General features: G+C 40.1%; 2 protein-coding genes across 2 annotated transcripts; one reads left to right on the top strand and one right to left on the bottom strand.

Annotated features, from left to right (window-relative positions):
- Positions 1-1,022: 1,022 nt before the first annotated feature.
- Positions 1,023-6,671, top strand: MRPS22 (mitochondrial ribosomal protein S22). Its single transcript, XM_035544567.2, has 8 exons — positions 1,023-1,156; positions 1,331-1,485; positions 2,180-2,344; positions 3,549-3,692; positions 4,196-4,279; positions 4,819-4,964; positions 6,161-6,269; positions 6,501-6,671. The coding sequence occupies exons 1-8, from the start codon at positions 1,033-1,035 to the stop codon at positions 6,591-6,593; spliced, it is 1,020 nt and encodes a 339-aa protein (XP_035400460.2). The 5' UTR covers positions 1,023-1,032; the 3' UTR covers positions 6,594-6,671.
- Positions 6,128-21,769, bottom strand: COPB2 (COPI coat complex subunit beta 2). Its single transcript, XM_035544566.2, has 22 exons — positions 21,636-21,769; positions 20,287-20,424; positions 19,587-19,673; positions 17,499-17,625; positions 16,374-16,522; positions 15,357-15,503; positions 14,174-14,273; positions 13,894-14,036; positions 13,479-13,678; positions 12,795-12,905; positions 12,438-12,526; positions 12,244-12,350; positions 11,812-11,955; positions 11,049-11,179; positions 10,523-10,730; positions 10,185-10,295; positions 9,189-9,403; positions 8,846-8,938; positions 8,586-8,766; positions 8,388-8,456; positions 7,638-7,730; positions 6,128-7,197 (listed from the first exon to the last, which is right to left on the bottom strand). Exons 1-22 carry the CDS (start codon positions 21,636-21,638, stop codon positions 7,102-7,104), a joined length of 2,742 nt encoding a protein of 913 aa, XP_035400459.1. The 5' UTR covers positions 21,639-21,769; the 3' UTR covers positions 6,128-7,101.
- Positions 21,770-23,484: the final 1,715 nt, after the last annotated feature.

Below are 23,484 nucleotides of genomic sequence, written 5' to 3'. Positions count from 1 at the left end.
GCATTCAGGGCCTCTCAAGAGACGCTTGCCTTCTAGTGATAGATTTTCTTTCTGTTTCACACGCCCCTAACTGCTGTCCATAAGGCTGAAATACACAACAGAAGATAGAGATCAGCCAGCAAAAATAAACTTCAAGTAACACCTATTGAAATATGCTCAGTTATAGCATGTCAGCTATTGTGTTAATGAAATAATATACTGGTTTTAATCGTGTGGCCCCTTCTTCACAGCCATTAGATCTTATCTGCTGTATCTATTGGATATAAAGCTTTATTTTGGTCTGATGCTTGAATATGGTTATTTATTTTCCCTTCTTGACCAGAACGGTAAAGCAAAGCCCGAACAGCGCCACCTCAGCTAGTGCTGGCGGACCGTAATATGCGCGGGTTGCTCGCTGCGTCCCCTGGGCTATGGGTCAGAGGGAAAATCTGCCACCAGCCTACCCTTTCCGTTACCCCAAAAGTGCCAAAGTCGCAAAGAGAGCCTCAGGGGGGTTAGTTTTGTGTAAATCACCACCAGGCCTCTTTCGCGCTGAGGCGGGTCAGAGCAGACCGCTGCTGACGGGGCGCACCCACCCACCTCAGCGGAGCGGCTGAGCTTTATCGCCGGTGTGGTGGCGGCAGTGTGCAAGGTGGTCGCAGATCCTTTTTCTACCATTTTGTCTCCCCGCCGAGCGGGGAAAGCTGCCAGCCCGCTCTGTCCCCGTTCCGCCTGAGGGAGCCGGGGCTCCCCTCTGCTCCGCCCGCTGCCGCCTCCTGACAGGACCGGGCTCCCACCTCCGGCTCAGCGGCGTTCTAACAACACAAACGCACCAGGAGCGCCTTTTACTTTCTCCCCGGGCGGCCGGGTCGGGTGGGGACAGCGTCTTTTTGTCACTGAGGCGGTAAATGGGGGTAGGTGGGGACAGCCTGTTTTTGTCACTCAGGCGGGCTCTCAGCAGGGGACAGCGGGCGGCGGCGGACTCCATTTCCCGACGTGCTCCAGAGGGGACGCGGCGCGCCCGGCGGCGGTGGGGCGAGGGGCGGGCACAAAATGGCGGCGCTCGGCGCGTGGGGCATGGCGGTGCAGCGCGGGCGGCTGTGGGGCGCGGCGCGGGCGCCGTGGGGCTGGCGGCGGCCGCAGCGGGCGCTCGGCCAGGACGCGGGGAGCGCGGCCGGTACGTGAGGGGAGCCCCGCTCCTGCGCCTCACGGCTGCGGGCCGCCCCCCGGGGGTGGCCGAGGAGGAGGGAAAGGGGCTGTGGGAGGCGGCGCGGAGGGTCCCTTCGCCCCCTCGTCCCCACGCCACTGCCCCCTGCACCCGGTTAATTGCGTGTGTAAAATCCTCCGGCAGAAAAAAAGGACGCCAAGCCTTCTTTCACGGACGAGGCGGTTCAGAATTTACTGTACAAAATGACGGGGCTGGACTTGCAGAAGGTGTTCAGGCCGGTGAAGCAGGAGCTGAAGCCGCCCAAGTACAAGCTGCTGACGGAAGCGCAGCTGGAAGAGGTGGGGAAGGCTCTGGCTTCCAGCGCGCTGCCTCGCTCAGGGCATCTGCCAGGTGTCAGGCAGTGTGTTCTTGTATTAAATGGTCGGCTCTAGTGATCCTGTTTTCCTTGGACAATGGAAGCAGATATATACATATATATATATTATTTTTTTTTTGATTGACAGGATCTCTTTATCATCGCTTTTCCTTACATTACCTAATTGTGTTGTGTGTTTATCTGATGTTTAAATTGCAGTCTTGGGAACACTTGACTGCCCTTTTTTCCTGTCACCTGACCATGGTCCAGATGACAAAGGGGCCTCACTCAAGTCAGATTTTCAGTAACCACAGCTACTATATAAACGCTTCGCTGTTGTTTATACTTTGGCGGAAATTTACCGTGGAAAATGCCTGAAATGGGACTTGAAAAGGTGACTTGGCATCTGCAGTGGTATACGCAGATTTGAATTTTAGAACTTCTTCCAGCAGTGTCCCTAAATTATGATAATGGTACATTGTTTTTATGTGATCCCTCTACATAGGGATTGAATCCGTGTCTCACTTTTCCCATAACTGCAGGAAAAAGAGAAAAAAACAACTTTAAATTTCTCTCTGAATGAAAACATTTGACCCAAAATTGTGTGTTACCTTTCCAATATGGCGATTTTCTTTTTTAAACTGTAAAATTAATTAAACTACTTTTTTGTTTTAAAGGCTACAAAAAAAGCTATCAAGGAAGCTAAAGAAAAGCTGACAATGCCCCCTGTTTTGGATGAACGAGAGCCAATTGATGATGTGTTAGCAGAAGACAAAATCCTCGAAGGAGTTGAAACTACGAAATATATATTTACAGATTTAACTTATTCGATTCCACATCGTGTAAGTAAAAATCCGTTAACTTATTTTAAGAGCTTTTCGTTCTTAATTTCAGAATTAGCTTTAGATTTTATTAAAACATCTATAACGGTCTGCAAAAAGGACGAGGAGTTGTAAACTCAGTCTTTGATACAAGGCAATACAAAGACACATATTCCAAAATGTTTACTTCTAACTGATGATAAATTACATTCCAGTACTCATAAACAGGTGTTCTGTTTGTTTGATTGTTTTTGGAGGGGGGTGAAAAGCAGGTACTTATGATTTGCTGGGAGTGCTGAGTTTATCCAAACTTCCTAGAAGCTTTCTGTGGACTTGAATTACTTAAGGTGTAAGCACATAGACCAAAGGACAGGGCTACTTCATGATTGACAGGATCTGGTGGAAAACAAGAGAAGAGATAAATGAATTCATGTGAAAGCTGTGAAGAAACAGTTGTAAAGTAGAACTGTGGAGTATAGGGATGAAGACAATTAGATTTCCTTTCATTTGGTTTGTATAATGAAACATCTACCTTGTCATAAGTACTAGTAAGAAGAGTCTAGATAGGTACTCAACAAATAGTTATGATTCTAGGAAGTCTGCCTGGTTCAACCATGGATGGTCCTTGGAAATGACTTGCCAAGTCTCCTATCTATTACTCCATCTGAGAGCTCTCTCAAGAAACCTGTTGTTAATTCCTCTGCCTTAATGTGTTGAAAACTTCATCCCAACAGACTCTTACTTGTCTGCAGCCCTAAATCAGATATAGTTGTGGACGGATCTGAGTATACTGTTTTATTTGGTGCAGTATTTTTGAAGTTGCCCTTACATGATTCTGGCCTCTATTTCTGAAATGAAAAAGTTCAAAAGCACTTGCATTGTCAATTTAGTACGCATTATTAAATGTGTGAAATCAGGACAGAAAAAAAAGTAAATCCTTTTTCCGAGTATTAGTTACATTGTCTGTTAAACTTTGCAGAGCTGTAGCTTTTAGTGTAAGTGCATACACAGTTAGTGTCATACAGTAAAGTTAAGGTGTAGATGTATAGGGTACAAAGGGGAAAAATGATTAATTTAACACATGCTAACAATCAAAAAGATGCTGTTATTACTAGTGTCATCTAGGTATTGAAGCACTTTGTCAAACAAGAATCTTACTTAAAATGGTTCTGATTGTGCTGAGAACGCTTCGGGAGAAATAACGTTCTTTTTTATCTTTTTTAAGGAACGTTTCATTGTAGTTAGAGAACCAAATGGTGTATTACGCAAAGCAACCTGGGAAGAAAGAGACCGAATGATACAGATATTCTTCCCAAAAGAAGGGCGCAGAGTTATTCCCCCAGCGGTATTCAAGGATGAACACCTTGTGGTAAGGTCATCCTGGTTTTGAAAACTGATCATTTTTATGTATTTGATTGTGCTGTGACAGTGAAGCTGTGCTGTTTGAACAGAGTAGTAGCTCTGAATAAGCCAGTTGGTTTGTATGTTTCAAGGTGCTTGAATCATTGATGTTTGAACTCATCAGTGTTACTTGCTTAAAATACTTGCAATAAAATTCCAGGTTGCAACCAGATACATCAAGGGTAGCTGTAAATATTGTAATACTGGAAATCCACGTTAATTGTTATGCATCAATGGAATTGTATGATTAATCTGAAAACACGAACTGGTGTTCCACAAACAAAAATTGAGGAAAAAGTTTATTCATGTCATCAAGGCAGTTACTGTACTTTCTGCTATTTTGTCATGTGACTAAGGGGATGCTTGCTGTGTTGTCCAGAAGAGTTTTTTGTTTTTTTTTTGCCATTTTAACTTTTGATAGTTGGAATGGTGTGATACAAAATCTATTCTGAAGTTGAACTGTTGTTTTAGACTGTGTTTCAGCAAGACCGTCATGAGGATATCCTTAACATGTGCATTGCTCAGTTTGAGCCAGATTCAGCTGACTATATCAGAGTAAGTTCATGTTTTATTTTTCTAATAAAATAACATTAGTGAAGAACTTCAGAGGTTGATTTTGTAAGCATAAGTGTTATCTGGGGATCAAAGGTAAGGTGTGTGCTTTTTTTTTTTTTCCTCATAGAGATTACCTGTTATCTTTGCAATGAGCTTTTCTTAACTCCCCCAGAAAAGGGACCTGCTGAAATCATAATTAAAAGACCACTGTCTTTTTTCCCTAAATAATGGATTATAACTTGAGGGCAGTTGAATGAAAGTTCAGAGGTTATGTTCCTCCTCTCCCCAAATTGCCAGTACATAGCTAATATTTAGCTTTCTGTCAACAAACATCTATACATGAGTACGAAGAACTGGGTTATCCCAGTGTTACTCCAAATTATGACATGCATAAAGCTTTAAAGTAACGTGGCTGAGCCTGTGGCTTACTGCCACAGTTTAGAGAGGCCTGAAAATGAATTAAAAAACAAAACTCCAAGGGAGAAACTGTCGTTAAGCTCTGCGTATGCTATTGACGCTGGAACCTTTTCTCTATCTAGATTCATCATCGGACATATGATGACATTGAGAAACATGCCAAATATGATCTGCTCCGTTCAACAAGGCACTTTGGAGGCATGGTTTGGTACCTAGTCAACAGAAAGAAAACAGATGGCTTACTAATAGATATGATCCACAGAGACTTGTAAGTGGTGTTTGTTAGTTATTAATTCTGTTTATCTAAACAAATGGAAAACACTAAGGTCCATTGTTTGAAAAGAAAAACAGTATTTCTTTAAGATGTATACAAGTTCCATTTGCATGAAATGCTAGGCTAGCTGTAATTTTATCTATATAGATTCTGAAACACCAACTACAGCATAAGCAAAGCTGTCAGTTTCCACAGAAATCAGCCTTTTACAGTTGCTGGGTTCTTTCTTTTATTTCTGCTGTGATTTGCAGTACACTTCCACTTCTGGGCACTACTGATCTTAAAATCTTATAAACACATGCTACTGCTATCAGTTTCGGCTTTTAAGACTGACATGGTCTGGATTTTGGAGCAATTTTTAAGTAGTTTTTCTTCTTGACTGCAACTGCTAGGTGAGACAACAGTAGCTGATAGACACACTTTCATTTTAAATGGATGGTTTTCCATAACAGCTGATAAGCTCGCTTAAAGCTCAGTGAAACAGTGAAACAAGTTTTATTTAGCAGTTCAAAAGGGCTCTAAAGCCAGGAGAAACTTCTAAAATTAGAACTCAAAATTGAGAACGATCATAGCATTCATTACCTACTGTTGAAGTTAGAAACTTCTAATGGTCAGATACTACTTTAAAACCTCAGGATTAGAAGAAATACAGGGAAGTTCCAGTTGAAATTGTAAAGAGAAAATTCAGGTATCTAGACTTAAGCTACCAGACCTTGGAGCATCTTTATCTGCCATAATCTTTTCTGTTTAGGTTTATGCAAGTAAATCCCCTTTTCCAGTTTTAAATTAATCACAGGCTAGGTGTGACAAGATTTCTAATACTGCAGTAATGCCAGTTACTGCACTGTTAAAAGACTTCTTGGCAGAGTTGTTCTGCTAAACACCTGTTACAGGTTAGTTCGTTCTGTTTACATAAACAGCTTTCAGCTTTATTACCACTGAACAGTGTATCAGGATTAAACCACAGTATGAATTAGTCTATGTACCTCACCTAGAACAGGTTAGTGTTCGTGTGCTTCAGGTCTTCTCATAAACAGGTTGCTATTACATTAAATTATGGGGTGCCTGTTTAGCTCTGTATTCTAATGACTCTATACTAGGTGAAAGTGTATGAACTCCTGTGGGTGTGCAAACAAACTAAAAGTATTTAAATAAAGTAATTGCTACAAGCAAGCCTTTATTTGTTTTAGGCTAGATGATGCTACAAGTTTAATCACGCTGTATCATATGCTTCATCCAGAATGTCAGTCAGCAAAAAAAGCTGAAGAAAGGAACCTTCAGGGAGTTGATCTGATCAAGGTATGCTTTTCTACTTCAAGCCTATTTAACTACAGAAAAGGCTTTTAAACACCAGCAGCTTAGTAAGGTTAATTTTTTTCCCCCCTTATTTAACTAGAACTGTTGTGCATTTAAAAAAAAAAGTGCACTATGATTTCAGTTAGAGCTGGTAGATGGAGTATGGGAATGATGAAGTCTCAGTGTGCAACTATGCTCTTAACTATACCTTAATCTCTTCTATCCTGTTTCTAGGTCTTTGCGAAAACTGAATCACAAAAAGAAGGCTATATACAGTTGGCCCTCCAGGCTTACGAGGAAGCAATGGCTACTTCTACAGCTTCCTGAAATAAACTATAGTTCATTAGTTTAAGCTGTTTACAAACCTTCTCTGTACAGGATTCCACAATAAATACCTTAAACAATTGTGTTCCAGAAAAATCTGTACCAAACCATAATAGGAATCGTTACAGAAGCTTGCTAGCTTTAAACATACAGTAAGTGAACTCACAATAGTCATTCTCTCGAACTTGGTAACACAGCCTGAGTTGAATTCCTTTACTGATGTATCCTGAAGCTAAAAAGTTGCCTATAATTCATTTTACTTTTTGAAATACGTGAATAGAGTATTTAAAAAGGTTTATTGAATTGCTTTGGAAATGAAAACATTTTGAATATGCATTAAGAGCAGACCTACATCTTGAATTTCACCACCCTGAAAACTGATTTTTTGTACAGGTGCTAGGTCTTCCCCTATCCCTACAACATGGTCCATCTTATGTATAAAAATCAAGTTAACGTGGAGGATGCAGTCCATAGAACTTCATTCCTTTATCTGGTCATTTAAAAAGTGTATTCACTCATCTAAGATCTCTTCATCCAAATTGATATCTGTGGTATCAATATCCTCCAGGTCCAAGTTATCGAGGTCATCTTCCAAGTCCAGAAGTGTCTAGGAAGAAAGTCCAGGTTACAGGGATATTTACACAGTTAGGTGTTAGGCAGCTAATAGCAGGAGCTGTATTCTGTACGTTTCTATATGAGGTACTGGAACATTATGCGAAACACCAAGCCTGAGGCAATGTAGCTGATGCATAAATACTAAAATAAGTTGGAAAAAAAAAAAGCTGCCGCCTTTGGTAAGAAAGCAGCTTTCAGTGCTGCTACTTGTTACTGTGTTCTGACCAACTGTGTTTTTACTCCACTTGTTTGCTTGTAAGCCCACAAAGCTATAGGGATGGGTCTACAGTGCTGTGTAGTTTCCGCACACAAGAGGAGAGGATCCACACCCTGTGTTAGACCTCAGGAGTCTGCTTCATATCAAGCTAGAAAGTCACATTTTTACTCTTTAGGCCACAACATTCCTTCCCTTACTAAAACATAGTGCAGTACCTTTTGATCTTTTGTTGGAAGTAGATCGGAATTCTGCAGTACTGTATTCATCACTTCTGGTTTAGGAGATGGAACTGGTTCTTCAGCCTTTTTCTAATGAAAATGAGATCCTTTAAGTTCTTCTGAATTTGAATTCTTTTGACAAAAGCAGGTAAATAACAGCAGACCCCTAATCCCCCATATGCACCTCCTATAAGCCTTGGTTATCTTCTAAAGTTTCCCTCCATAATCCTAGACTTGCATCTTGAGGCTACCAAGTGCTCTAAGTCTTCATTGGAACCATCACTTTTTTTCCCCCTCCATTACTTCAAAGCAGTTGATGATAGAACTGATACAATGAAAACAGGCTCCAGTAAGTGTCAGTTAATTTCAAGAACTGAAGCCCACCTGAAGAACACCGGTGGCCGTGTTTTCAGCTTCTGATGCAAGACAATTCTAACTTAACATGTTACAGATTACTCACATTCAGAAATAACATTGCAAGTTATCACAAAGTTCTAACAGAAGATGAACCAAGGTAAGCAGCCACACGGAAGAGTTCATTCTGTAACTACCGATGGCTTTTCTTAATCTACTTTTGTAGTCAAGTCTGAGGGAAAAGAACATGGAACTGGGTTGCAGTGCTTGCAGTCCAGTTAGCAAGAACAATAGCTTGTCCATTATGGCATTATGGTGAAATATTCTCCAGGGTAGACAATACTGCACAATAGAGTTGCCTGTTAGACTTCATCATTTAATAGTAACACTGACCTGAGATGTCATTATTCCAGAAGGCTCAAAGCCTTTTGCTTCTTCAAGTAAGTTTCTTTCTTCATTTGGCTGAAAGAAAGGAAAAAAAAAAAAAAAGACGCATTCATGAAATTAAGTGGTTTAACTAATTTGACTGAAGTTGAATTTACCCAATGTCAAATGTTTCTTTCTTGAGAAGAACTCCCACTTCTTACTTACAGTGACAAGGGGGTATTCTGTGGCCGGCCGCAGGTCAGCGAGACTTTGTTTAACATATTCTTCAACAACAAAAGCTTCTTTTAATCCAGGGAAAAGATTTTCATATTCTGTAGGATCAGCAAGGGACTCAGCAGCTTTTTGGTTAACTTTAGAGAGATTCTCCCGCCACAACTTAACAACCCTGGAAATGCAAGTCATATTTTTTGTACACAGCTAGTTTTGACAATACTATTCATACTCTGCACGTGATTTCCTGTTACCTTGAAACCTGGCTTGGCAAATATGTCCGTGCAAGAAATGCAGCTTCTGGGAGACGCCCAGTTTTAATCAGGAGTTCCAAACATGAGTCAAGCCTGTAAGAGTTTAAAATGTGATTTTAATCAGTAAGCTTAGAAGACTGACTTCTGCATTACATTAGATTTATTAATGTCATAGAATAAAACAGCTAATGTGCTTTCATTTCAGATTTTAAAAGAAGTAGGCATCATAAAATAGAATTAGCCTTTATGAAAAGGTACATGCCACTATCTTTGCACGTATACTAAGTCGGCTGTAATCAGGAATTTGGAGAAAGCCCAATGAAAACTCTTGCATGCTACTTACTTTCCCTGCAGGAAGTAGCTCATAAACGCAACATTGTTCTTGCCATCTTTTTCTGCTCCTTCAGCCAGCTTATTCACCATGTTAGCATTTCCTGAAGCTGTAGCCAGGAGCAGTAGTCCTCCATAGTCTTGTGCATGGTGGAGACACTCCTGGGCTAAGCCAAACTGGCATTTACTAATGGCAAGTTCAGCAAGTTGCTTCCATTTCTGTTCTGACTAATGGCAGAAAGGAGGGAGGGAGGTAAAGAAAAATAAAAGCTCACATTTTTGAACAGCATTTAAAGATTAGAGCATTCAAATTTACCTGTTAAGGTACTGTACTCTATCATTATACTTGTCTTCCTGTTAAGATACAATGAATACTGCACCTTCACAGCATGACACTGTTACATGCAGATCATTATACAACCATAACTTTCTACCTTCTCCCTCCATGTTTGATGACAAACATTAAATATAGAAATAAGTCTGGAAAATTAGATAGTAATAATCTCTTAATGAATGCTCCCAAATTAACCATCAATATGTAAGAAAGGCATTGTGTCTGTAACTAATTCTTTATCATTTACTCAATTATTTTGCAAAAGGAACATTGAGATCATTTATCTTAATAGCTATAGGACAAATCACTGCCTGTCAGCCTTCCTAGGACATCAGAAATGATCCCAGTTTGCTAAGGCTGGAACAAAGGCCCAGAGGCTTCAGTCCTGCCATTCTTCCTCTCTCTGTTCAACGCTAAAGATTAAGGCTTTGTTCTTGGTCAAACATTTGAAGTCTCCAGGAGGAGTTTCTGTATCTCTCTGAGCAAACAACATTCTTCAACATCCCACAGCTCAGATGCCTTTGAATTACAGGCAGAACTCCAGGGAGGAAGTTGGGGACATACATACGCTGTTCAGAGAGCTGTACTGCATCCTCACATTGCTTTTTCTTACAGGCTCTCTTCGATTCACTCATATTCAGAATTAGTATGAACCACAAAACATTGTATGCTTACCTCTGCTTCTACGGCAAGCTGATAAGCAATTTTTAATTCTCCAAGCTGAAGAGCAAGTTCAAAGCGGTGCTCTGGATCCATAGATACTGCAAGGGCTTGTTGTTTGAAGCCCTAAAATAAAAGTCCACAAGTAAAACTCTGTCCTGTCTGGTCAAATAGCATCGTAAATGTTTTAACAAAAGCCCTCTAAATCAAAAATTACAGTATTATCAAATAAATATGGAGGATTAACAAGAGTTTACAGAAAAAAAGTATTTGTTTTCGATTAACAAATTCAATTAGAAATGTGAATAAGCTGATTACATTTTTGATGACTAAAATAAATATAGTTCTCTTGCCTGTTTTTCAAGAAAATGTGCAACTCTGGTTCTCTGTTCTTTTGGAATCGTGGGAAGAACTTTGTCAGCCATACTGAAGTCTCTTCTCATCACAGCAGTTTGATATTCAAGCACTGAGACCAGCAAAGAGTAGCTAACAATGTTTAGCTCTTTATCACCCAAATAAAGTCGGTTGTCCTTAGGTATATACCCCAAAAGATACATCGTCCTGAAACAAAACAAAGAATATTCATCTTGAATAGGTCCACTACCAAATACAACACACAAAAAAAAAATCCAATAGGTCTTACAGCAACAAGAATATGCACATGAAAAATTCAACTTTTACTATATTTCCACACTTTCACATAATACTGTTTATTCTCTGCAAGATCATATTAACTGCCTCAGAACATACATTATTAGCACGATGTGTAATAAAAAGTAACACTGCAGGGGCATGTGGGTGATAAGGTTCACCATGACCTAGTTCTTCTGGAAAAAAAAGAGATGTAAAGCTTGCTTACAACCTAACACAGTAACTTACCTGTCTAAATGGGCAATAGTGACAATTTCTCCTCCAACGTAGTAGTTGAGTCTGTTCACAGAACTGGTGTAAATAAAGCAGTCGCCTACCCACAAGCCTGTTTTCACAATCTCCTGAATCTCACCAAGAACCTGCAAATTAAGTTTGACTTAATTAGATATATAAAAAAACTGCTTTTACATAGCAGTGAAACCATTGTGTTTTCAAATTAAAGGTAATACTCTATAGTTCAACAGATAGTTGGGCAAATTGCAAAAAAACTCTGGCTACAGATTGGAATAATCGTAGTAATAAATCTAGTTTTCTAAAAAATGTTGTGAGATAAGAAATCTCTACCTTAATACTTAACTAAAATACAAATCCAGGAAAGAAGTACCAAACAAAGTGTTAAGCAAGGTACTCAAAGACAAGTTTCCTCATGAAATTTGTTTCTGACATTTCACAGAAAGTGGTGGTTTTTTTTTTTGAACTTAAACTTCAATCACATTTCAAAACATAAAAATTTGCAGAAAGAGTTTAAACTACATGAACATAATACCCAAGAGGTTATTTAAAAAATAACCTCTTTAACTATGCAAATAGCTAACAGATGACTGAAGAAAAATCTAGGCATCAAGACATGTCAACACTGGGTTTCAGACAAGTACTTTCCCCAGGGATAACCCAAAGCATCCCAAATAAAATGATTTAACAGTGATCTTCAGGAAAGAGTTGCTTCAGCAATCTCTAATCTCAGTCACATTAAATTTTTAAACGGAGGTACCTCAAAAGCATCTTCAATTCCATCTTCAGTGACTCCTTCATGTGTTTCTTGGGCTGCTGCAACTTTTTCTGATAGATATTTCAGGATGAAGAATGACTCTTCCGTAGCAATGCAGACAAGTTCACCCGAGTCAGACCAGAAAATCTGTATTCAAATCAGAAATCAGAATCAATAATGGCACTATTTCAGAGACCCCCAAGTTAAGAAGGGAAAAAGTACAAACTTTAATTTGTACAAACTCTCATAGCAGCTTTAGAAACTGATAAACCAACACATATATAGGATTTTTTTTCCCTTTTGCTACAAAGACAGGGATAAACTTAAGAAATTTTTATGATTAACAGCTTGGCTTCTTTAAAGAAAATCAGCAGTCCAGTCAAAACTCAGTAAACATGGACATGGAAATATCTTCAGTTCCGTCTCATAACATACGTGTTTGGGCTGAATTTCAATTCTGCGAACCAATTCTGTGTTCTCCCAGTCATAGAATGCCAAACCATTAACAGATCTGACCCCCAACAGGAAGCCACCATAGATACCTGCAAGAAAACAGAGGTGAAACAAATCTGCATTGTGAAAAAAAAAAAAAAAAAGCATTAACGTGTATTCTGAAAGTAAATACTCACCTTCTGCTCCAAAATCAGGTTTGAATGATTTCTTCTCTTTGAAATTTTTAAATATCTTTACAACACTGTTGCTCTCCCTGATTGCGTATCTAAATAGAGATTGCATTGTAAAAAAAAAATTATTCGCCTGTTAAAGTAGCAAACTACTAAAATAAGCTGCTACAAAAAAAACACCGTGCATTTTATTTTCAAAAGTTACTGGAGTACGACAAACAGAAAACCTTTAAGTAGTACAGATATTAAGAGTTCATTAATCAAACTGTTTTTTGGTCTCCAGCTCAACGTATTGTTTGCACCGATTGAAACCTAGCAGCAATAAATTTAAGTTAATACAAAGGAAAAATTTCGAACACTTACTCTGAAGAATCGTGCGCCCATACAAACTCCTGGGCAGAACCAAAACTCTTGTTTCTCAAAGCCATCGCTGTGTAAATGATATATTCACCATCACCACACACTACTACAAACCTAGAGCAAGAGAAAGATGTAAGTTGTCAGAGATGTGTTTGGTTCAATAGATGAAGCACACAAATTATCTGAAAAGGTATTAAGTCTCTTAACTAATGATGATATGTGATAATATAATCACTGCAAATGCAGACAAAAAAAAAAAGCTTTGTATATTCCAAAAATACCACAGCTGGATTTCCCTGCTTCATGTTGCTAGCTACTTGCTATCATTTCTTGCTTCTGGTCTCCACTTTGCTGCTGTTCTTACCTCGTATCCCTTTATCTGTTAACAAAAAGCAATTCAAAAAAGTGATAGAACAACATAGTTTCCTACTACTGCCTTTTTTTTTTTTTTTTTTTAAATATTCCTTCTCCTGTCTACAATGTCCAACTTCACTATTTAAGCTGTGAGCTCTTACAGGTGAGGGCCATCTACTACTCTGATTTTCCGAGTCCTGGCTCTGAGACACCTGATCTCCATATGCTCTCATCTTTGACCAGGGCACATGCAAAGTTTTCCAGTATAAAAGAAAAAAATAATAAAAGGAGAAGTCAGAAATGTTTAAGTATTTTTTTCCTAAAATTAATTACCGTCCATTAGGGTTGTGCTGAATTGTTTGAGGATAGATTTCACAGCTCCCCATATCCTTTACAGCCAGCGGCAATCTTTCTCCATCTTTAATTTCAGCATCTCCCATAGCTTTCAAGTTAGCCTGTTGCACTTCTGAATGTTTAGCCCAAATAATTTTTCCATTTGCATCCATGGACATGGCAGGTTCTTCACGACCAAGCTAGGAAGTGTAGCATAACAACTTAGCAGATGGAGAAAAGAGAATTTTTATTTTCTTTTCAGTTCAACATATCTAGTGAAATACCCTGTCTCTGTCTAAAAATGCCAATTAAAATGCTGTGTTTAATATTTTTAGCTATTATCAAAGAAAATAAGTTTCTCTGTACATAGGACATTGATGAATCATCATTACTCATTTCGAAAAATTAATGGTACCTTAACAATAATGCTGCCTTCATCATAGCCCAAAGCCACGTTATTGGATCCTCTTAAACTGGCCACACACCACACTCTCTCCATACCATAGTTGAGTGTACTTTCCAGCCGGTAGGTGCTTGAATGCCAAATACGTACAGTTCCTAGAGAAAAAATAAAGAAATACATGTATTTTATCTCTTCTCTCAACTCAAGGGCAGGAGATGTGTAGCCACACCACAAGAAAAGTTTCCCACAAGTTCTTCCCCTTTCCTTTATATACCAGAAAATACCCAATTACCGTCTTCCGAGCCTGTGATTATGATAGGCAACTCAGGATGGAAGCTGACACACGACACGTTCTGAGCATGTCCTTCCAGTGTCTGTACGCATGTTTTATTCTGCAAAAAGTCACAAGGACAGGTACAGATAATAAACACGTTGCTACACTTAAACATTCATTTGTTAAAGAAAAACATTCAAAATCTCCCTGAAAACATTTTTTCTGGATTTCTTCCAGTAACATTTCCAAGATGGTAAAGCACCAGCATTAGACATATATTACAAAACTATGATCATGCTGAGTTAATTTCTCTTCTCCAAAAGAAAATATTTATTTCCCTTGACATTGTTGTTTCTCTCTATTTTCAGATGGGTTTCTTCTTAAAAAATGCACTTTCTCAGAGCTCAGTAGCACAATAGATCAAAGCAAGAAAGAGCTGAGTTCACTTAATCAGAGCAAAATGTGTATCTGAATTTAATTACAGATGAAGAAAGATCTTCTATCTTTGTTAGAGATGTTCACTCACAGTTGTGAAAGAAAAGTCTACTCTGCTCGAGGCAATGAGGAGTAGCCTACATAATGTATACAGCTGTACAGGGTGGCAAAATTTTGAGCATGGTTAGCTAACAGTCATTACTATAATGTATAGTTTAATTAACATTGCTTGCTTTAACTTCTGAGCTTGGATTTACTCTAGGACACTACACTTCAACAACCTGAGATTCCTATCTCACCATTTTTACCTTGCCCTTCTGGCCATTTAGGCATTTGTACACAGGAAGTACTTATGAGCTCTAGGTTCCAGCAATTGTCCCTGAATTCAATCTGTTTCTTTCCTGCAGAGCATTTGAATGAGGCAAGAATGCAATGACTCACTTGATGATCCCTGTGAACTGTCAATACAAGCACATGTGCATACAAAAAGAGAGGGAGGGGAACAAAGCTAACACTAATTACAACACCATAATGTCAAAATTTATTTAAAACAATCTCTAAGTTAATTTGAAGAATTCACAACATATTTTCTAAAGGGTTAACAAGATCTGGAAAAGCTACCATGAAATACTGCCCCCAATTCCTTCTTTCCAAGGAAGGATGAGAAAAATGTGCTGATGTTTTTAAGTCCACTTCCCTATTTCTTCATTAATGATTTTGCTATGGCAAAGTCTGTACAAGAGTTCATGGAAAGCTGAACACATACCTGGTAGTCCCAAATCTTAACCAACCGGTCATCTGCACCTGAGATGAGATACGGCTTGTCTCCTCCACTGTAATAGTCGATGCAGTTCACCCCTTTCTCATGGCCTTCCAGAGTAAAATTGGGTGAAGAAGAACCAAGCTGCCACACCTTCCCAGAGAGACAAAAAATAAAACAAAACACAACCACATGGATTTATTGATCTTTTCTCATCAAGGTTCTCTCATCAACCTTGCAAACAGAATATGTATTCTAATGTTTGGCATTTAGAATTCCAAAGATATGGTGGTTGCTCTTAGGTGAAGAAGATGAACAACTGCTTATCAAACTACCAATCCCCAAAGAAAATAAACAGAAAAAACATGCTGAGCTGCAGACTTTGGCCTCACGCCTCAAAGCAATAGAATTGGTTTCTTTCAGCGTTTTCTTTTCGGACATACACCAAATAAGACAATGTTCACAGGCAGAAATACCTGTTTATGAAACCAACTAGAAGACCAAGAAAAAGCAATCTAATTTTTGTGCGTACAATAGTTCCATGTTTGCGCCCAATTTTATTTTTTTCAAGTTACATTAAATGACAAATCTCATTCTAAATGAGGGCTCAAAATGAATCAAATCAAGTTGTAGCTACACTGATATTTTCCCACGACTATCACATCAACATTTATACACATCTAATCTCAGCATCTGAAGATGTATGAAATCAAAATTGGCATTTTTACAGCCAATATGCTGATAATTTACGTATATTTATTATTGATTATTTATATATAAATTTTATACTGACAATATAGTTTAGAGAACCATATTTCAGTGATTAGAGGTGACAGGTAATCTTGTAAATTTACTGAGTGACTTAGTACATGCATAGTAACTCGATCAATGTACAGGTCTTTGTACAAAAAAAAAATTCTATTATTGCAGCTGCTTTTAAGAATTCTAACCCCACTGTCTGATTGTATTATCAGTTTGTGTGCTCTGTCTGATAATGAATGAGTGAAAAAAAAAATTCTTTACCTTGATCGTCCTATCCAAAGAGGCACTGGCAAACTGATTATTGTCTTTCGGGTTTATGACAATCTGCATGACATAATGTGTGTGTCCTTCAAACACCTGAGAACATGACCATTTTTTATCCCAGTCCCAGAGTTTAATAAGCATGTCATCTAAAAAAAAAAAAAGCTTCAGTTAGTTTAACATATTCTGAAATTCATTTATCCCTTCTCCTTGAAAGGAGGCACTGCTAATACTCAAGATAAATATTTTTAGATCTGTAAATACAAGGGAATACAGGTTCATCTAAAAGATTCTCCAGTAAAATGGTTATAAAACTAAAAAAGGAGTCTGCCCAGCTCATCTATATACACTGTTCCTTTTCAGATCACATTGAAGGATTGGATCTGTGCTGCCTTCTGCAGCATCTACTGTGATGATCATTAAGGAAGCAGAAATGACCAACGTGGCTTTCTGGTATCTTTACTTCAAGTGTAGGTATATTAGTTTCAACAGCAAAATACAGAGAAATAACTACAGTGCTTCTGACACAAAACACTCTTTATATTCTAGTAGAGCTCTGACTGCATTAGTAAGATTTCCAGGATTGAAAAGGACTAAGGACCACAATGTAGTACATGTTCTTGGCAAGATTTGCTGGAATACTGTTTTTCATTCTGAAATAAAATAGATCTTCTCAAATAGCAGAACTCTGATGTACGTTGGGAAAACAGATGTACGTTACCTGTTGCTTCAATTCAGATTGCCAACTGAAAACATACTCCAAGCTGTTATACAAATATTTTTTTAAAAAATGGAACTTAAGTGTGGCAAACTCTCAAATAGCAGATAATTAGCAGGTACACAAACTTTACATTGTGCAGTTATTCAGCAACAAGGTTATTAGGTCTCCTCTGAAAAGAACATAAGCTGTAATATTTTAAATTTTAAGTAGAAGATATTCCATTAAAAAAAAAAACAACTTGAATATATCTGGCAAAGAAATAAAAACTGATGTGTTGGCTACTTGTTCAAGGATTCCTACTTCATCAGAAACTGGAAAAAATGTGCAATTCCTTACTAGGCATAGAACAGAAGTCTAAAAACAGATGATTAAAAAAATATCAAAATATACCAAAGAAGTCTTACCACTGCTTGTCAGTATGAAAGGTTGTGTGGGATGCACAGCAATACAACGAATGTAATCTGAGTGCGCTTCAAACATGTGAACCCTTTCCAAGGTGTTGTAATTAAAAACTCTAATTTGCATGTCATCCTTTGAAAGAGATGAAAAGCAACAATTAAAACAGGGCTCTTTGTATAATACACCTCATATTCAATGCAAGGTAGCTAGACAAAACACTCCACTATTAAAGAGTCTCTAATAACAATAAGGTTAAGAAAAATTTTCTATACCTATTTCACAAGACAAATTAAAATTTGGTTCAGAAGTCTGTAAATTACCCAATCCTATTCCAAGGCACTTAAAACAAAGAAAACTTCAATTAAGATTTCATTTTAAAAAGAGGTCTTTAAATGGTCTTTTGATTTAAAATTAAGCGAAGTGGAAAAACGCTTTGAAAATCAATACAAATATGAAAATTAAAAGCAAGGTTCTCCAACATCAACTTTACAATAATGTTAATGTTGTTGGGCCATGAGGAAATAAATTGTAACACTAAAACAAATGGAAAAGTGATTTCAACTTGCTTTTCATTTGAATGGCAGGGGCGGGTCAAAAATAAATATAAAAAAAATCTTGATTTTTCAGATTCAGTATTCTTAAAAGCAATATTCCCAAACCCTTTTATTAAAAAACAATTCTGAAGAACTGTCTGACAAGGAATAAGGCACGCTGTAGAACTTTCACTAGTGACTGTGACATACAAGGTCTTGAGTAAACGAAACTTTGGCGTTTTGATAAATTCTATATTACTTCCTTTATCCGAAGTATTTTCTTTTCTACCCTTCTCCTCTTTCACACACACGCCTGTTTAAGAAACACCTACAGAAAACCTACAGAATGGCAGAAAAAAAAACAGGAGCTCCTTTGAAACAAGGCACTCAGCACAATGCACATGCAACACAAACAATATGCAAGGGCTCACGTCATATTTTCATATCCACTCTGAGGAAGACTTGGTCCAGTTGCTAAAAGCAGCTGTCTTGTTTTTTCCTCATCATTTCTTTGCCAGTGCACTGTAGCCTCCCTTGTGAAAGGTAAGGCTGATATAGCTGCACAGTGAATCAGATTGAGGAATTGATCCAGGTGAAATTAAACTGATAAAAACAGATTTTAAATTTCATCAGTTCCTAATCCAGTTCCCATGCATCTGTCTGAACTCTTGTGCTGGCAGAGAAGTAGTGTTGTACTTCTGGGGAAACAGCCCTGACTTACAATCACTTGAACTAAATATGTCGTGGCAGCTTTAGACAGTAAACAACTAGACTAGAAAGAAAAAACACGTGACAAAAAAATTCAGGCATTAGATATCAGTTTAGATTAAAAAAAAACATTAAGAGAAACCTGACTTTTCAACAGATTACCCATACTTTCCATGTACAACTTTTTAATGTCTAATCTGAACGCTGATTCATAGACAGATAGCAGAGCCCTTCAGCAAGAAGTTACTGCGTTAACACACTGTTCATGTTTTTATACAAATCTCCTACTCTAATCTGCTGTAATAATAATACAGCAATAATTTGGACACCAGATTAAGAACTGATCAATGTTCACTCCATCAAGAATAAAATGTTAGCAAGATTAGAATAAAACAATTCCTCTCAAAGCAGACTCACTGAATAAAACCAGAGTATTTTTCCAGAGGTGAACAAAACTTTAAAAATTGTGCTTTGAATATAGCCAGGAACAAGAGTAGAAAGCAACTTTTAAGTCATCTTACCTTCAAAAATCATTAGTTTCAGCTTAGCTAAAGCAGCACTACTAATGTAGTTGAAATCGGGTGCTGGACACACTCCAGTTGACAGTAAAAGTTGAATCCAGACCTACCTTGCACTAGTCACAATACTAGGTAACTTTCCTTTGAAATGAAAAGTTTAAGTTTCTAAGTTTATTTAAAGGAGAAAGTTCTTGGGGAACTGTAGTAAAGCATTCCTCTGTCTTCTGCAAACTCATATCAAATCACATTTTAGGTGATATAAAAAGAAATGGCATGAAAATGAATTAGAGAACCTAGTACTGCATATGGAAATCACAAGAAGATGACAGCTTACAGCTCCTGTAACAACCCAGTTCTTCCTCGCCACAAATTTGGCAGCTCTCACTGGCAGGTCACATACTTCAAACGTCTTAACCAGGGTCTAAAAATAAAAAATATATATATATTTTTTATAGCACTGGAGAAAATAACAGTTTTGAAATCAGCTTTTCTTAACACTGTCCAAAATGTCACTCAAAACACTCCAAAGAATCTTGCAACACTACATCCACACTTTTTTTAAAGCAGGATACCTGGTTCAAGAAAGAAGATACTTGCCTGTTTGTTCACCTTTATGTCTTCCCTCCCTTCTTCCCAGACACCTCCATCTCCTCCCAAATAATTTTTAAAGCTGCTGCCCAATTTCAACTATACTTGACAGAGAAGCAAAGGTCTAATGCTTCAATCTTCAAAAATACACGTCAAGTACAAGAGAGAATCCTCTAATCTCTCAGAAGGAAAAGGCATTAGTTTGCAAGGAATCCACAAAGGATTCATTCTTAAAAATAAATGTGTAGGAAATGAAGTGTCATCACTGCTACTGCTCAAGACATTATTTATCTATTATTAAAAGGACTTCTGTATACAAGTCGGGGAAGAGTACAGTCACCCAGTAGCAGTATTTAAGATTTTTCTTGTATGTATGGTGTTAAAACAGAATTAATATATCTGTCAGTTACAAAAAAATCATAGTAAATGAAAACCAAAGTCATCACCTGTGTTTCATGGTTCCAAACGCAGACACTGCCATTGTAAAGGCTAGCCAACATCCATGGCTCTGTGGGATGCAAGTCTACGCTTTTCACCCGGTCAGACCGGGCTGTTAGCTTTCGCTTGATATCAAGTCGGAGAGGCTAGAGATGAAAAAAAAAAATGAGAATGGTAAATTATTCAACGTACAATTGCCTAAGAAAATGATGGAGGAACGAAACCTGAAATTAAACCTTGAAATAAATGGAGTCAATTCTGCTCTTCAGGCAGACAGAAGACTACTCTTTTCTATTCATCTGCTTTTTTGTGTGTGTGTGTGTGTGTGTGTGTGTAGGGATTTCTGGTAACAGCACATCTCTACCAATGGCAGCAGACTTGTTTAATCTACTTCAGTGAAATTAACGATATTTATATGCTTATATTTATAAATAGCATCTCCAGCACAGACAGAGGAAAAGATGTGGTACCCATCTCCATGCACGCTTCCCTGGTGCCTGAACTACTGAAGTGAATTTCCTTCCAAAGCAAACAACAGGAAATGAATCCTTTTATTTCACTTTAAAAAAAACAGGTGAAGACGACAGTTGTCACAACAGAAAACACCTGTACATTACAAATTTATTTCCATTCACAATTCCAACACTAAGTCTTAGAGTGGAACACAATGTTGTAAAAACTGGGAGGAGGGAAGAGTTTAGCTGTTTCCATTACAAAGCAGGCTTTGACCCTCTACTTTCGTCACTGGCAACCTAAAGCCTGGGTATTTCAGAGACATGAGGTACCACAGCGTGATTTTCTGAAACGTTTCAGGCATTACAAATTTGTTCAGACGCTAAAAGGCCGTTGGGTTTTCTTAATGCTGCTGAACAGCCTTTTATCCCGGAGAACTGAAGGGGTACTCTGTGACCACAGGGTGCTGCGTGTGTGTGGCAGCAGAGTAGCAAACCAGCCCTAATTGAAGCAAACCGCTCCGGTCGGACGCTGAGAACAAGGCACGCAGCTCTCGTGCAGCGCCTGTACCTCACGGGCGGGACACCCAGGACACAGAACCGCGGGAGATTTCTCCTGCTGCACCGCTCCAGGCTCCGGGCAGCCAGGAGCAGGCCAGGGCTGCCCCAACACGGCTGCCCCAGGGGTTGCGCAGCGCTGGGTCCCCGCGCGTCCTGCCGGCCTGCACCCAAAGCTCCGGGCAACCGGGCGCAGGGCGAGCCTGCCACGTCCCCGCCGCCGCCGCCGCCTAACTGACGGGGAGGCGGCGGCGGCGGCGGCCTGGGAGCCCCGAGGCGTCCGCAGGCCTCCCTCCCTCCCTCCCTTCCCGCCTTCCTCCTCCCCCCGGTCCCCGCCGCGGCCTCACCATGGCCCCGCGCGGCACCGCCGACGCCCGACGAGTCCCAGTCCCAGTCCCGGCCCCGGCCCCGGCCCCGGCCCCGGCCCGACCGCCCCGAGCCCTCCGACGTGGAGCTTCCGGGCCCGGCGCTCTCGCGAGAGCTGAGCGCAGCCCGCCCCGGGTCTCGCCAGAGCAGGTCGGAGGATCGCGGGGGTTGTCGGGACGTGTAGTCGGGGACGCGTCGGCTGGGCGTCGCGGGGCGCGCTGGGAGTTGTAGTCAGCCGGGGGAGGGAGCGCGCGCACTGTCACCTCAGGGAGGCGGTAACGGCCGTAACGGGGGTAACGGGGGCTGCTGGCAGGGCCGTGCAGGAGCTGGGACGGGTCCCTCACCGCCCCCAGCGACGCCCTTCGGTGTGCCTCGGGACCTCAGGGTTAGATGGCAGTGCGGGAAAGCTGCCGGGCTCTGCCCAGCTGCGAGGGGTGGCGAAGATCCCTCAGGTCCCCGCTGCCTGCTCGCTGTGGGCTCTCCGGGCACGTAACGGCAGCCTTGGCCAGAGGAGCTGGGGCCCTGTCAGGCTCACCACCGGGCGCCCAAGAGGAGCCAATCCTCCTTCTTTGGAGATCTGAACGACGTGGTCCTGGTCGGTCCCGCAGAGCTTGTGGGTGTGAGCGGCTGTGGGACACATCTCCCCTCTTCGTAATCTTTTTTTGTCTGCTAATGCTACGGGTAATGCAAGCGCCACGTGAATCACAGAACCATAGAATATCCCAAGTCAGAATGGACCCACAAGGACACAAATCCAATCCCCGTCTCCACACAGAACCGCCCAAAAATCAGACCCTGTGTTCAAGAGCCTTGTCAAATGCTTCTTGAACTCTGGCAGCTCGGTGCCGTGACCACTGCCCTGGGAAGCCTGTTCAGTGCCCGACCACCTCTGGGTGCAGAACCTTTCCCTGACACCCAGCCTGACCCTCCCCGTCCCAGCTCCATGCCGTTCCCTCGGGTCCTGTCGCTGTCCCCAGAGAGCAGAGCTCAGCGCCTGCCCCTCCGCTCCCCTCGGGAGGGAGCTGCAGGCCGCCATGAGGCCTCCCCTCAGTTATATCTGAGCTGGACAAACCAAGTGTCCTCAGCTTCTCATAAGTTTCACCATCTTTGTTGGTCTCCTTTGTAAACATCCTATTTAGCATTCTTATATCCTTTCATATTGTGGAGCTCAAAACTGCATACTACTCAAGGTGAGGCTGCACCAGTGCTGAATATGTTGGGACAAGCACTTCTTTCAGTCAGCTGTGCTGCGCTTAATGCACCCCAGGATACAGCTGTCCCTTTTGGCCACCAGGACACCTTGTTGACTCATTTTGAGCAGTTTACTAGAGTTTAGTAGAAACACCATGGTGAATGTGAGATTTCAGGAAGCATCAAAACACAAGCAATCACTGTTGAGAAAACTTCTGGCATTGCTGCCAGAAAAAAGTCCCATCTTTAATTAAAAATTGCAACCCCAAATTTAATTCTATAAAGGAGAGAAATAGCACAGAGGATATTTATATTTATTGCGATTTGGATAAAGAAAATACTTCTTTTGATATAAGTGTCCACCTGGCAATGAGGAGCCCCTATGTAACAAAACAGTAAGAAGGATTACATTGCCCTGGAGTGTTTACAGTTTGAAGGACGTAAACAAACAAAAGGATGACAGAAAGATTGCTTCAACTCTTGTTACTTTCACTCCAAGAGAGCAAAGACAGACAGATACTTAAAATTAGGAAAACACAAGCCTAATGAAAATAAGTGAAAAGGGAAATGCCTGAAGCAAAAAGAGGGACACAATGTTGTCAACTATTATAGGTGAGTTTAGACTTTCAGCTTTCATCT

The sequence above is a fragment of the Cygnus atratus genome, chromosome 9, assembly GCF_013377495.2.
Source record: "Cygnus atratus isolate AKBS03 ecotype Queensland, Australia chromosome 9, CAtr_DNAZoo_HiC_assembly, whole genome shotgun sequence".
Taxonomy (NCBI): Eukaryota; Metazoa; Chordata; class Aves; order Anseriformes; family Anatidae; genus Cygnus; species Cygnus atratus.
Note: the sequence above shows the minus strand (reverse complement) of the source record. Positions and strands in the feature narration are given on the sequence as shown.